This window comes from Cervus canadensis, chromosome 29 (genome assembly GCF_019320065.1).
Source record: "Cervus canadensis isolate Bull #8, Minnesota chromosome 29, ASM1932006v1, whole genome shotgun sequence".
In the NCBI taxonomy this organism is placed as follows: Eukaryota; Metazoa; Chordata; class Mammalia; order Artiodactyla; family Cervidae; genus Cervus; species Cervus canadensis.
The window spans coordinates 35020342-35033368 of record NC_057414.1 but is presented as its reverse complement, the minus strand read 5'-3'; the positions used below and the strand labels follow the sequence as shown (position 1 = coordinate 35033368).

Below are 13027 nucleotides of genomic sequence, written 5' to 3'. Positions count from 1 at the left end.
CTCCAGGCCAGAATACTGGAGTGGGTAGCCATTCCCTTCTGCAAGGGATCTTCCCAACCCAGGGATCAAACCTAGGTTTCCTGCATCGCAGGCAAATTCTTTATCAGCTGAGCCACCAGGGAAGCCCAAGAATACTGGAGTGGGTAGCCTATCCCTTATCCAGTGGATCTTCCTGACTCAGGAATCAAACCGGGGTCTCCTGCATTGCAGGATTCTTTACCAGCTGAGCTACCAGGGAAACCCAATAATAGTGTGACTTATGATCGATGCCATCTTAGACTCGGTGAAATCCAATTCATAGAGCAGGTAGGAGGCTTTGCTGAAATACATACCAAGTCCCCAGGAATGCCTGGCATCTGATTAGGGCTCCAGACACTGTGACTAATATTATTAGTGTCTTCTAATTTTTTTTTATGGTGATCACCAGCCCTAGGATGGCAAATTGGTTTCGTTTCCTGAGCCAAGTCTAGTCACTAGGGAACACTGCTTCATATATAATAATGCCTTAATAAAGATTGGATTCATGATTCTAGGGCTGTGTCAAGGATCTGGGGAAAAGAATACCCTGATCAATACCGTGTACCCTGGGCACGGTGAGGGCCACGGTCCCTCTTATGCCAGTATTTGCCATTCCTGATCTAGCCCAAGCTCTAGTCCTTGGGCTACAAGTTCTTAGGCTGTGGATTCAGATGGAATCCCTGGGGATGGGGGAGTGGAGTGGGGAGGAGGAGGAGGGGTACCTGAGCAGAGGACCCTGGCTGCCTGGGACTGTCTGCAGAGGTTGGAGTTGTTGAACCGCCAGAAGCATTTGGAGAGGGTGGACTCCCTTCCCTTGCATGAGTAGTACATCTTGCCCGACAAGGAGTGGGGCAGCCCCTTGGGCACCCGGGCCACGGTCCCACAGCCCAAGTCCTGGCAGAGCACGTTGGCCTCTGAGTCGTACCACTCACTGTCACACACTGTGTTCCAGACCCCTCGGAAGTACACCTCCACCTGCCCCTCGCAGGGGTCAGTGCCCCCGGTCAGGCGCCAGGACTGGTGCTCTGCAGGGGGTGGGGGGGGTCAGAGTCAGGTCAGGATCCTTTGGGTGGAAACCCCCAGCAGCCCTGACCTACGGATGCAGACTCCCCAGAGCCCAGGGTCTCCAGATGCTCTCCCTTCTGCCTCTGCATGCCCCTCTCGTCCGCCCCATCTGCTCTGGCTGACCCTGTGCTGTCTACATCTCTGCTGCTCAAAGCGTGGTCCAAGGACCGGCAACTTCAGTATCACCTGGGACCCTATTAGAAATGCAGACTTTAAAGCCCTGCCTCAGACCTACTGACTCAGAATATACCTTGGACAAGATCGCTCTTGCCTCTCCATTCTTGGGCACAAGAAGAGAAGCCCTGGCTGGACCAGAACTTCCGGTCCTCATCGGGGGGCCGCTGACGGCCTCCTCAGGACCTCCCTGCCTCCAGCTCCCCTTGCTGCACTGAACCAGGTGACCAACTCTCGCTCAGGAAGAGCCTCATCTCTAACGTCACCCACTCCAGGAGGAGGGCAGGCTTCACCCTCCAGCTCTGCACTGTCTGCTGCCTCTTAACTCCACCTGGCTGCCTTTCTTAGGTCATGTGCCACTCTCTCTCCTGGATTATGTTTGTTTGGGTCTCACCTTCCCTTTGGGCTGGGACCTCCCGCGGGCAGGGTGGGTCTCTCCAGCACTCACGGAGGCCCAGCAGGCCTACAGTGAGTCCTGGATGACCCTGGTTCAGCATCGCCAACTCACCTGAACACACCACTCCAGCGTCCTCCTTGTGGCCACAATACCCATTTCCAGGCAGCCCCGGGCAGTCCCACAGGTAAGTCTCCAACCCGCTGCAGTTCACTTGGTCCCGGTGGATGCGTCCTTGGCCAGGGGCAAAGTGCAAGCCGGGCAGGGCCTGGACTGCCCAGCCGCAGCCCAGCTGCCGGCACACCACGTGAGCATCCTCCAGGTCCCACGTGTCGTCACACACCGAACCCCACTGGCCGAGCTCCAGCATCTCCACGCGGCCCTCGCATGGGCTGCCACCACCCACCAATTTCAAATCGCGTTTTTCTGGGGATGGGAGGAGAAGTGGTTTGGGGATGGGAGGAAAGAGGGAGAGGGCGGGAAGGGGTGAGAGGATCGTCTGTCGGGACTGGGCAGGGGAGTGGTTCCCCAGGGTTGTACACCCAGTGAGAGGGGCTCGAGAAGACTGCCTGTCAAGGCTGGGGACCTCGGGTTGGGGAGCCCGCGGGAGGGGCTAGTAGCCTGGTGGGCGGTATTGAGGAATCTCCTCTCTGGGCCGAGGACTAGTGGGTGGGGCTAGAGACCCGGTGGGCGGGGCCTGAAAAACATGTCTGGGGCCTGGGGAGCCTAAGAGCTAAGAGATGCTGGGAACCTGGTGTGTTTACTGTACTAGGGGCCTGGGGCCCTGCTGGCGCCTCAGGTGTGGGAACCAGTTGTATTTGCCTCGCTGGTGGGTGGGATTTCAGTTCAGAGGGCGATGCTTGGGCCTCAGGGGCCAGAATTGAGGACGGGAGGGAGGGGCAGTGGCCGAAGGTCTGAGAGGTGGGACGGGCAAGGGGCCTGGCGGCAGGTGCGGGTTGGTCCGCTCGTACCTGTACAGTTGACCTGGGCCGGCCACTCTTCGCTGCGGCAGCCGCGCTCCACCACCTTGCAGCTCAGCCATTCGGGGCGGCTGCACTGGACCGCAGGGGCCAGGACCCACGTGGTGTTCGGCGCCCAGCTGGCGTTCCCCGCGGCTGCCCCGGGCGGCGGCTCCGGGGTCTGTAGGACCGGCAGTTCCAGCTGGTGAGCCTGGCCACAGTCCAGCCAGCTGCACAGGGCGTGGGAGGTATCGAGCTCCCAGAGCGCCCCGCACATGGGCTGCCACGACTGCCTGAACCAGATCTCCACTGTCCCGTCGCAGCGGCTGCTCCCATTCACCAGACGGACCTGGAGTCGCTCCCCTGGAAGCGCCAGACACCACCTGAACCTCGGCAGATGCTGATGCTGCCGACCCAGGGATGAAAATGGGGGAGGGGGGGAGGGGAGTGGCCAAGGGCGCTACCAAGGATCTGCTGCGTGACCTTGGACGGTCCCCTACCCGCTCTGGGCCTCAGCCTTCCTGTCTGCAAAATGGGGGCTGGGCTGGCTCCTCCCCTGACCTTTTGGTCCTCCTTAGCATCAGGAGAGGATAGGACCGAAGGTGATTAGAGGTTAAGATGAGTTAACCCTGGGGTGTCCAGTCCCCACAAACTCTTCTCTCTTGCCTCCGCCTCCAGAGTCACTTTGTGTGAAAGGAGGTTGTGGGCTCAGAGACACCCCCATCCCTCCTCCCCTCCCCCACTCCCACCTCCTCCCGGTACTATGGGGGCCATATTTCCCCTCCCAGGCTCCTCCACTATTTTGAGGTTACTACCAAGGAGGATGCGATCATGACCCCGGAGCCTTGAAGGATGGACATGAGGTTGATGATGGAGTTAAAGATGGGCCATTTCAGTGGATGGTGATTCCCTCTTCCCCAGAGCCTGCCTCCTGTTTCTGCCCAGGGTTGCACAAAACTTTGCACAGAGTAGATCCTTAAACATCTGTTGAGTTAAACAAGGCCCCATCTGATGGAACCCCACTACCCCTACCAAGAGTCCTTTAGCTTGTTCTCAACAAATCCTCTTTAAATGCTCACTGAATACTGTGCCCACATGTGTGTGATTTTTGATCAATAGCCTTTCAAAGATGGTAGCACTAAGATCTCAAAGTGAATCTAGTGGTGGAATTTTAGGCATTGGGTCAGGAAGGAGAAGTGTTGTCTGAAGTTAGGGAACCTCCCTGGTACCATAAAAACCCATTTCCCTTTTCCATCACACCAGTAGACCACCTGCTTGGTCTCAGAAAACTGCCTATGAGCCCAGTAAGATCGTTCCTCACCTGGCTCCAAGGTCTGGCTCTCTGCACTGGTGGTGTTGGGCTGGTCAGATGGGGTCGGAGATGGATGACCTGAAATTAACCAGCAACAGCTGTGGTGGGTGAGTGAACTCCGGCCTGAGGAGGGCACACAGGTGAAGGGTAGGGGCACTCATTGGAGCCTGCAGTGTCTACATGGGGCCTCTGCTAAGTCAGGGCCCTCAACCTTGGGGGCATTTACCTCCTTCAGGGCACGGAAATTCTCAGCATCCCCCACTTCATCTATTATTGTGCACACATGCTCAGAAATCAGAGGAGAGCAGAAAGGAACAACTGTGGCTTTGGGGCCAGACCCACTCACTGGCTGAGTGACCACAGAGGGGTTACTCACTGCTCTCGGCCAGAGTCCCAATTCATTTATAGTAACACTTAAGAAAGTATTGTAAGGCTAAAAGGAGACAATACCGGTAAAATACTTCACATATATAAGTAGCTCGAAAATGGGAGTTATTATTAGGAAAAACACTTTTGGTTTGAAAAATTTGTTTGAGAAATTCATACCAGACTTTAGGGAAGTTGGCACACCCTAGACTGAGAGCCGTTGGACTACGAAGTACCTTCACATACTGAGAAACTAACATTTGCCGAGGGCCGACTATATGCCAGGTCTTTGCATACAGTATTTCATTTTCCTTCAATAACACAGTGAGGTAGGTATTAGCATCCACTTTTAAGAAATTAGAGAAGGGAAGCCCAGAAAATAGAAATCAGTTGTCTGTGCCAGACTGTCCATTTGTTCCTCCAGAACCTCTGTCCACTTTGGCCTGAGAGGCTGACCTGTTTGGACTAAATCAGCATCTCATAGGGCCCTTGGGCTTCTGTTGGGCTCAGCCAGTGGGGAGCCCCCCAGAGAGAGGAGGGAGGGAAGGAGTGAAGCCGTGAAGTCGTGGTGGTATCCTCCTGGCTTCCTGCTCATGCGATCCCTTGGGTAGGCTCATCCTTCATCTGAAGGTCATTGCTTATCTCCAGGGGCTCACCTCTGCTTGACTTTCTCCTTCTGGATCTCATTGACTGCTCTGTGGTCTTATCTCCTCTGGCTAAGGGTGGTGACAGCTCAGCTGCTCCAAGCACCTGGTTATCACATTATTCTTTCCAAATAACACCCCTTCAAACTCCTATTTTGAAGGTACCACCTGTTTCCTGTTGGGATGCTGGCTGATACATGGCCTGAAGTCACCCAGCTAGCAAGTGGCAGAGCCAGGATCTGAACTGTCTTCAAGGAATGGGCTCCATGCTAGGCAGGGATATTCTGCTTTGCAGAAGCATGAAGCGGGGATATGGTTGGGACTCTGTGCTTACTAAGGAACTCCTCTATGGTTCCAGGTTCCCCTGCCCTTAGTTTGGAGCCCTTGATGTCTAGGCAGAAAGACACATGCCCACTGCCAGGCCAAGGTAGGTAAGAGTCAATGAGCCTCCTCCATCTCTTTCTGCTCTGTTATGGCCGAATTAGAGATCCTGGGTTCCAGATTCAACCACAGGATGGAGGGGGATGTTGACCCACCTTGAATTTTGTGTAAGAAGTGAGGCTATTTAGTATTAAGCCACTTAGTGACTCAATAACAACTAAATGAATGAAATGAAATGATTTTTGAGATGTATTTATTATCACAGCCTAGCCCAGCCTGGCCTGAATGAAGCAAGAGCTGAAGATTCAGGCATGACTGCTACACAATCTCGTCCTCATCTGAGAATATTCCATGGACTCACTCCTGGATGAGCATACACACCTGTGCACATGCGCACGCATGCACGCGCACACACACACACACACACATATGCGTGCGTGTGCCTGCAGACACAGCTTCCCTACAAACATCCGACAAGGCTACTCCATCACTCAGACAGAAAATAATCAGACCTTTAATTGCCTGTTCTCACCAACTCCCTGGTTGGCTGCCTAGCCTGACCTCCTGAGGGTGAAATGACTCAGAATTCAGAGCACAGACTCTGCGGCTAATATCATAGTCGGAGCAAGAATTCAGATGCCCTCAAGTTAGAATTTCAGAATCTCAGTTCCCACAGCAATGGTCCCAGCACGCCAGTGTAATTGTTATTTCTGTGTGTGCTGGGCAAAGGGGGAATTGGAATGCTGGCTGCAGTGCTTGTGTGTGTGATTGTGGGGTGTGTGTGTGTGTGTGTGTGTGTGTATGTGATTGTGGCAGTATGTGTACCCTGAGTGTAGGTCTTTGCATGTATATATGAGTGTGTATGAGGCTGTAACTGTATGTGTGTATTAGGGGGGCTCTAGCTCACTTCTGTACACCTCTCTGTGGGTCTGAGAAAATATTTCTCATACATAAAGGCACACATGTTTTCAACTAGATCAGAAAACCCTGGAGGGCAGGGCCAAAGTCTGGGTCAGCCCCACATCCCCCAGGGTGCCCAACACAGTGTTTGTTGATTGACTGACTGAGTGAAACAGTGAGCAGGGGATGTCAACTCCAGGGACAACTGTTGCCAAGGCAGTTTATTGATATCAGCGATACTCGATTTGTTTTCTGTGTCATGGGCATTTTCCTGTCCCTTATCCCAAAAAGTGATGCTGACTTTTGTGTGGACTTCTGTGCTGCAGAAACAAAAGTAGACATTACCTCTCAGCCTCCTTCCATCCAGGCCTTAGTTCACAGGGGGCCCAATGCAGGATCCTCACTTCCCAGACCTTGTTCCTGCCTATGTTTCACATTTTTCCATAAATTTGATTCACATTTTTGCTGCAATAAATTCATTTGAAAAGGAACTTTTACCCTGTCTTGAGAATTCACTTTACAATGCAAAGATGCCCAAATGTAAAAATATTCATTACAGTTTTTTGAACAGCAAACAATTGGAAGAAGTGAATGCCAATGTGTTGGGAAAATTGCAGACTAAATATGGTCCATTTACATCATAACATCTTATGCAGCCTTTGTAAAGAATAAAATAGACTTATACCATTTGGAGGGATTTCCAAGGGAATTGGTATGATCATGTGAACATGGAGGAATGTATGAAAGAACACAGACCAGGTTATGAAAATGGGTAAATGAGAAAGGTGAGTGGAAATTCCCTGGTGGTGCAGTGGTTAGAACTCAGCGCTTCTGCTGCCAAGGGCATGAGTTCAATCCCTGCGGAGGGAACTAAGATCCCACAAGCCAGGTGGCCTGTGCATCAGAGGGCCCCGCACTTAGAAAAGTCTTGGACTTGGTCAAATGCTCTGTCGTCTCCATCTCAAAATTCTTAACAATTTTGCAGCATAAGGTACTACATTTTCATATTGCACTTGGCCCTGCAAATTATGCTGCTGGTCTTGCCAGTGGGAGAAGAGAAGAGGGAGAGAAAAAAGAAACAAGTGATGAAAGAACGAGAAAAAAGGCTACACTTCAAAAAATCATGTATGTAGATGATTGTACATGATTTTATATAGACTCCATCTATATGAGATTAGGTACAGAGGTAGGTATGCAGAAAAATTAGAAAATATAACAATATAAATGGGTATTTTGTACTGCTTGCCTAAAACAGAAAGGAATTGTAAAAATAAGTACACTAAAAATAAAGCCACGTTAGGGACTCCCCTGGTGGTCCAGTGGTTAATGCTCCATGCTTCCAATGCAGAATGTGTGGGTTTGATTGCTGGGCAGGGAATTAAGATACCACATGCTACACAGTGTGGCCAAAAAATAAAAATGAATAAAGACATATTCTCCCCCCATAAATAAAAATAAAGCCACATTATAAATGTTGAAAGATACATCTTCATCAAATAGAGACTCTTTGAGGAGACCAGCAAGAATGACAGAGCACTGAAAATAAAATAATTGAAAACTTTTCTTGCTAAGTACCTCAGGGTTATTTAATGCTCAGTTCATTTACCACCTGAAACTCTCCTGTGTGTGTGTGTTAATTGTTCAGTCATGTCCAGCTCTTTGTGACCCCGTGGACTGTAGCCCATCAGGCTCTCTGTCCACGGGGATTCTCCAGGCAAGAATATTGGAGTGGGTTGCCATTCCCTTTTCCAGGGGATCTTCCCAACCCAGGGATCAAACCCAGGTCTCCTGCATTGCAGACAGATTCTTTACTCTCTGAGCCATCAAGGAAGCCTCAAATTGTCGTGTATACCCAGAAAACTGTCTTGAGTTAAGCCCACATTCTGGAAACTTATGGGCCAAGAGGGATAAGGAAAGGAAGGGAGGGTTTCCCAGTGAGAGAGGAAAGAAGCTGAGAGAGCTACCCCTGGCCCAGGAAGGTGGCAGCTTTTTTAGGCTGGTCCCAAGCAGAGTGGGGCAGAACGTTGCCTGGGATGGCAAGAGGAAGATGCCAGGGGAGGATGAAGTGAAAGAGACAGAGGACAGGGAAAATGAAAGCACTGCAGAGCCACCTTTCCTGAAGCCCAAGAAAATGGGCCACTTCTCCCCTTCCTGGGTCACCCAGGCCCGTGGGATTTCCCCTTGGCTTCTGGGAAATGAGAGACACAGGGAGGGAGGAGGTACAGACACTGAAGGAAAGTGGGGTGTTTTCCCAGCCGATGCCCCAGATGGCCAGCCCAGTGTCAGAACAAGGCCTGCGGGGAGAGTTTCAGGTCCCTGTAGGGGCTGGGGGAACGCAGGCCTGGCCACACCCGCACACCCACGTAGGAGAGTCAGATAAACACCAGCTACTGTAGCTGAGGGAACCTGCAGCCCCGGCCCCATCAATGTCTCGAGGAACAGGTAGGTGGGTGGTAGATGCGCACCGAGTGGATGATGGATGGAGAGATGCTGTGGAGACGCGAAAGCATGGTGGAGAGGGGCTACAAAACATACACGAGGACTTTCCTGGTGATTCAGTGACTAAGATTCCAAGCTCCCAATGCAGGGAGACCAGGTTCGATCCCTGGTCAGGGAGCTAGATCTCACAAGCTATAACCTGGTGCAGCCAAATAAATAAGTATTTTTTTAAAAAAAGAAGAAGAACCAGTGTGGGGAACATGGAAGGTGATATTTGCTGAAAGCATATCTCTCTTTCTTTGATATCAGTGTAAAGTGTTTGTGAGCACATGTGTCAACAGCTTTGAAAATAAAAAAACAAACCAGGCCCTTCTGATCCAGTAATTCCACTTCTGAGAACCTTTCCTAAAGAAATGATCAGGAATACAGTACTACACAGCAGTAAGCATCCAGAAGTCGGAAATTGGAACGTTCTCAATTCTTTTTTTCCAGCTGAGCCCGTTTGTAACTATGTGACTCGGGCAAATCATTGACCTCACTGAGCCTCAGCGGCCCTTCTGTATAACAGGAGCAAGTACTCACAGGGTGGGCTTGCCGTGAGGATTAAGGGAGGTGATGCCTCCAGGGAGCTCAGTGCCTTGGAGCACCTTGAGCTGTGGCCCTATTAAGGAAAAAGATTGAGGCTATGTAGTTTCTAATAGTAAATATAACAACAACAACAACAAAACCTCAACCGGAGACCACTCATTTGTCTAGAGAGAAAGGGGAGTTTGATTAGGAAAACATAAAATGCAAAAAATATTTGCAAAAAAAGTAACCAAGAGTTTTTAAGGACATGTTGCTAGGTTAAGGGATCAATTTAAGGAGAGAAAGATCAAAGGCAGGGGGAGAAGGAGACGACAGAACACGAGATGATTAGATGGCATCACCAACTCAATGGACATGAGTTTGAGCAAGCTCCGGGAGATGCTGAAAGACAGAGAAGCCTGGGGTGCTGCAGTCCATGGGGTCGCAGAGAGTTGGACACGACTGAGGAACTGAACAACAATAAGCAGGATACACAGTTCTCTCTTCCCTCCAGTGCCCACCCCGCCCTTGGCTTTAAGCTTCTGAAGGTCTTCCAAATTCAACTCTCCATTATAGCCTCTCATTGCACCTTGGGCTTTTCCTCTGTGACCCCAGCCAACAGGCAAGTCTGTACTTTGTGAGCAGTTTCATTACCATAAGTCCTATGAGAGTCTAAGCGCCCCATGTGTACCCCAAGGCCCACAGACCCCAGTGCAGTGTTCTCCCCAGCTGTTGCTCCAGGGCACTGCTGGGGAAAGGGCAGAGTGCCCACCTCTCCAGGACTGGGACCAGGCCCCTGGGGCCGCAGTGCCCACAAGCTTTGGGAGCAGTGTGGGCCTGATGGCCTGGACACCACCATGAATCATGTTCATGCAAACCCACATTTGTTACCTGAGAAAGGTGATGAAGACTAGTTGACCCCAGGATGGCTTGCCTCCTAGGCTCGAGGTGGGGGCCCAGATATTCACAGAGGGCAGCACTGATTCAGAGAGTGGTCCAGAAACATTCAACTGACCCCTGGCCCTGAGATTCACTGGGTGGGCACTGGACTGCCATTCCCAGTTTGCAGACGGACATTTGGGAAACAACCAGATGGGCATCTAGTGTTTTACTTCCAACCTACACTGAGGAGAGTCATTGCCCATCTCAGGGATCTCAAGTTCAAAGGATAGGGAATAAGGGAAGGATGTTGTGGTTCTTCCCATTGCTCCGATGGGGAAATTGGAGGCCCTAAGACATGCTGAGTACCCACTACAATCTCCAGGCACAGCTCAATGATACAGCTGACATTTATTCACTACTTTCACACACTAGTCCTTTTAAAAATACTTTAGATGAATTAACTGATTGAATTCTCATAAAGAGTCCACAAAGTAGGGAAACCCCGGAGCAAAAAATTTAGTAGTAATTTGCCCAAGATGACACAGCTAGAAAATAGCAAAGCTAGGATTCTAACCTATAGAGTCAGACACGACAGCAACTGAGTGACTGAACAAGGATTCGAACCCAGGCTGACTGTTTCAAGAACCCACACTCTTAGCCAGTCTACTCCACTGGACTGGAATCCAGCATCTTGCTTTCTGGTTCAGTGACCATGCCAAGGGTGAGGGGCAGAGATCTCTGACCGCTCGAATGGGCTTCCAAACTCCTCCCAACTCTGCCATGCTCAGCCAGCCCTGAACTCAGCCCACCCCCAAAGGTGATATATCCAGTTGTCTCCCACATGTCTAGCAGTTAGGATTCCTGGTTTTGACCTAGGTGGCCCGGGTTTGGCTCCCAGTGGGGGAGTACCACCCTTTTGGAGAAGGAAATGGCAACCCACTCCGGTATTCTTGCCTTGAAAATCCCGTGAACAGAGGAGCCTGGAGGGCTACGGTCCATGGCGTCACAAAAGAGTTAGAGACGACTGAGCGACTAAACAGCAAAGGCGATACAACTCAGCACCCAGTCAAGCCTCAGGGACCAAGTCCTAAAAGGGCCCTGACTGTAAAGATGCGCAGAAGGGAGGAAACTGTCCTTTCCCAGGGCAGGAGCCTCTGGGATGGCTTTTGTCCCCTGGCCCCACAACAACGACAAGACGAGGTCTGGCAGCCCAGCCACGATCGTCCCCACCCCTTCTCCACCCGCTCGCCACACAGCCTGGCTCCAGAGTCACCTGAACTCCCTTGTCTCAGTTCTGAGGCCAGAAGAGAACTGGGTTGGAAAAGACGAGCCAGTCAATGACTAATACGCCCAGGGAGTTTAGGGGAGTTTAGGGAGTTTAGAGTGTGGAATTCCAGTGAATGGTTTTTTTTTGTTTTAGAAGAGTCCCTTGAGGTTGTTGATGGACAGCAATTATTTTTGTTCTTTGTTTTTTAAGTTTAATACTAGATTTATTTACTAATAGCTGAGAAAAGCCATGACAAACCTAAACAGCATATTAAAAAGCAGACACATCACTTTGCTGACAAAGATTTGTATAGTCAAAGCTATGGTTTTTCCAGCAGTCCTGTACAGATGTGAGAGTTGGACCATAAAGAAGGCTGAATGCCTAAGAATTGATGCTTTCGAATTGTAGTGCTGGAGAAGACTCTTGAGAGTCCCTTGGACTGCAAGAAGATCAAACCGGTCAATCCGAAAGGAAATTAACCCTGAATATTCCCTGGAAAGACTAATGCTAAAGCTGAAGGGCCAATACTTTGGCCACCTGATGCAAAGAACCGACTCATTGGAAAAGACCCTGATGCTGGGAAAGACTGAGGGCAAGAAGAGAAGGGGGCAACAGAGGATGAGATGGCTGGATGGCATCACTGACCCAATGGACATGAGTTTTAGCAAACTCAGTGAGATAGTAAGGGACAGGGAAGCCTGACATGCTGCAGTCCATGGGGTCGCAGAGTTGGACATGACTTAGTGCCTGACAACAACAATGATCCTTAGTGGAACAGTAAACCTCTAAAATGCTTTGTTTTCTTTTATAATCTTTATTTTAGGGACTTTCCTGGTAGGGCTTCCCATGTAGCACTAGTGGTAAAGAAACTGCCTACCGATGTAAGAGACATAAGAGATATGGGTTCAGTCCCTGGGTGGGGAAGATGCCCTGGAGGAGGGCATGGCAATCGAATCCCGTTTTCTTGCCTGGAGAATCCCCTGGGCAGAGAAGCCTGGTGGGCTACAGTCCATGGGGGTCGCAAAGAATTGAACACAACTGTAGCACGCATGCACACATATATATGTATCTATTCTTTTTCAAATCCTTTTCCCATTTAGATTATTAGAATATTTAGCAGAGTTCCCTGTGCTACACAGTAGGCCCTTGTTGGTTATCTGTTTTAATTTTTCTCTTAAAATATGGTTTTAATGTCTAAAATATTATTTGCATACGTATGTTTGATATCCAGTGCTGGACATTTGTTTTCAACATTTTCCTTTTATAATTAATATTGAGATGAATTGCACAGTCTTAATTATTTATGTAGAATAAGTCCTAGAAAGGGAATTACTGAATCAAAAGTAATACCCGTTTTTTTAAGCTTTGTTACATATTCCTTAGTTGCTTTCCAGAAAGTTGCATGAGCTATCTCAGCAGCAGGATTTTAGAATGCCCGTTTCCTGTACCTGCTCCAAGATCAGGTATTATCGTTTCTCAAACGCCGTTACCTGAAGCAGGTCACCCTCAGCTCCCATCTGGATGACTTACAGCAGTCTCTCACTGGACCCCAGCCATCATGCTCCCCACCTGTATCAATTCTCCATACTGTCCCCAGACTGATTCTTCTAACGTTCCTTCTTAAATTCCATGGCCCACAGAATGAGATCTAAGTGCCCT

The 13027-nt window shown here is 50.0% G+C and overlaps 1 protein-coding gene across 5 annotated transcripts in view; it reads right to left on the bottom strand.

The window, feature by feature from the left end:
* CD6 (CD6 molecule) overlaps window positions 1-13027 on the bottom strand; it is a 44391-nt gene that overhangs the window by 9464 nt on the left and 21900 nt on the right. For 3 of the 5 annotated variants that reach the window (XM_043452390.1, XM_043452388.1, XM_043452387.1), the window contains exons 2-5: window positions 3932-4000; window positions 2623-2973; window positions 1766-2077; window positions 741-1043 (exon numbers count right to left, since the gene is read on the bottom strand). In XM_043452390.1, the coding sequence (XP_043308325.1) occupies window positions 741-1043; window positions 1766-2077; window positions 2623-2973; window positions 3932-4000 (1035 nt within the window). The remainder of the gene's footprint in view (window positions 1-740; window positions 1044-1765; window positions 2078-2622; window positions 2974-3931; window positions 4001-13027) is intronic. The other 2 variants (XM_043452391.1, XM_043452392.1) reach the window with 2 other exon arrangements.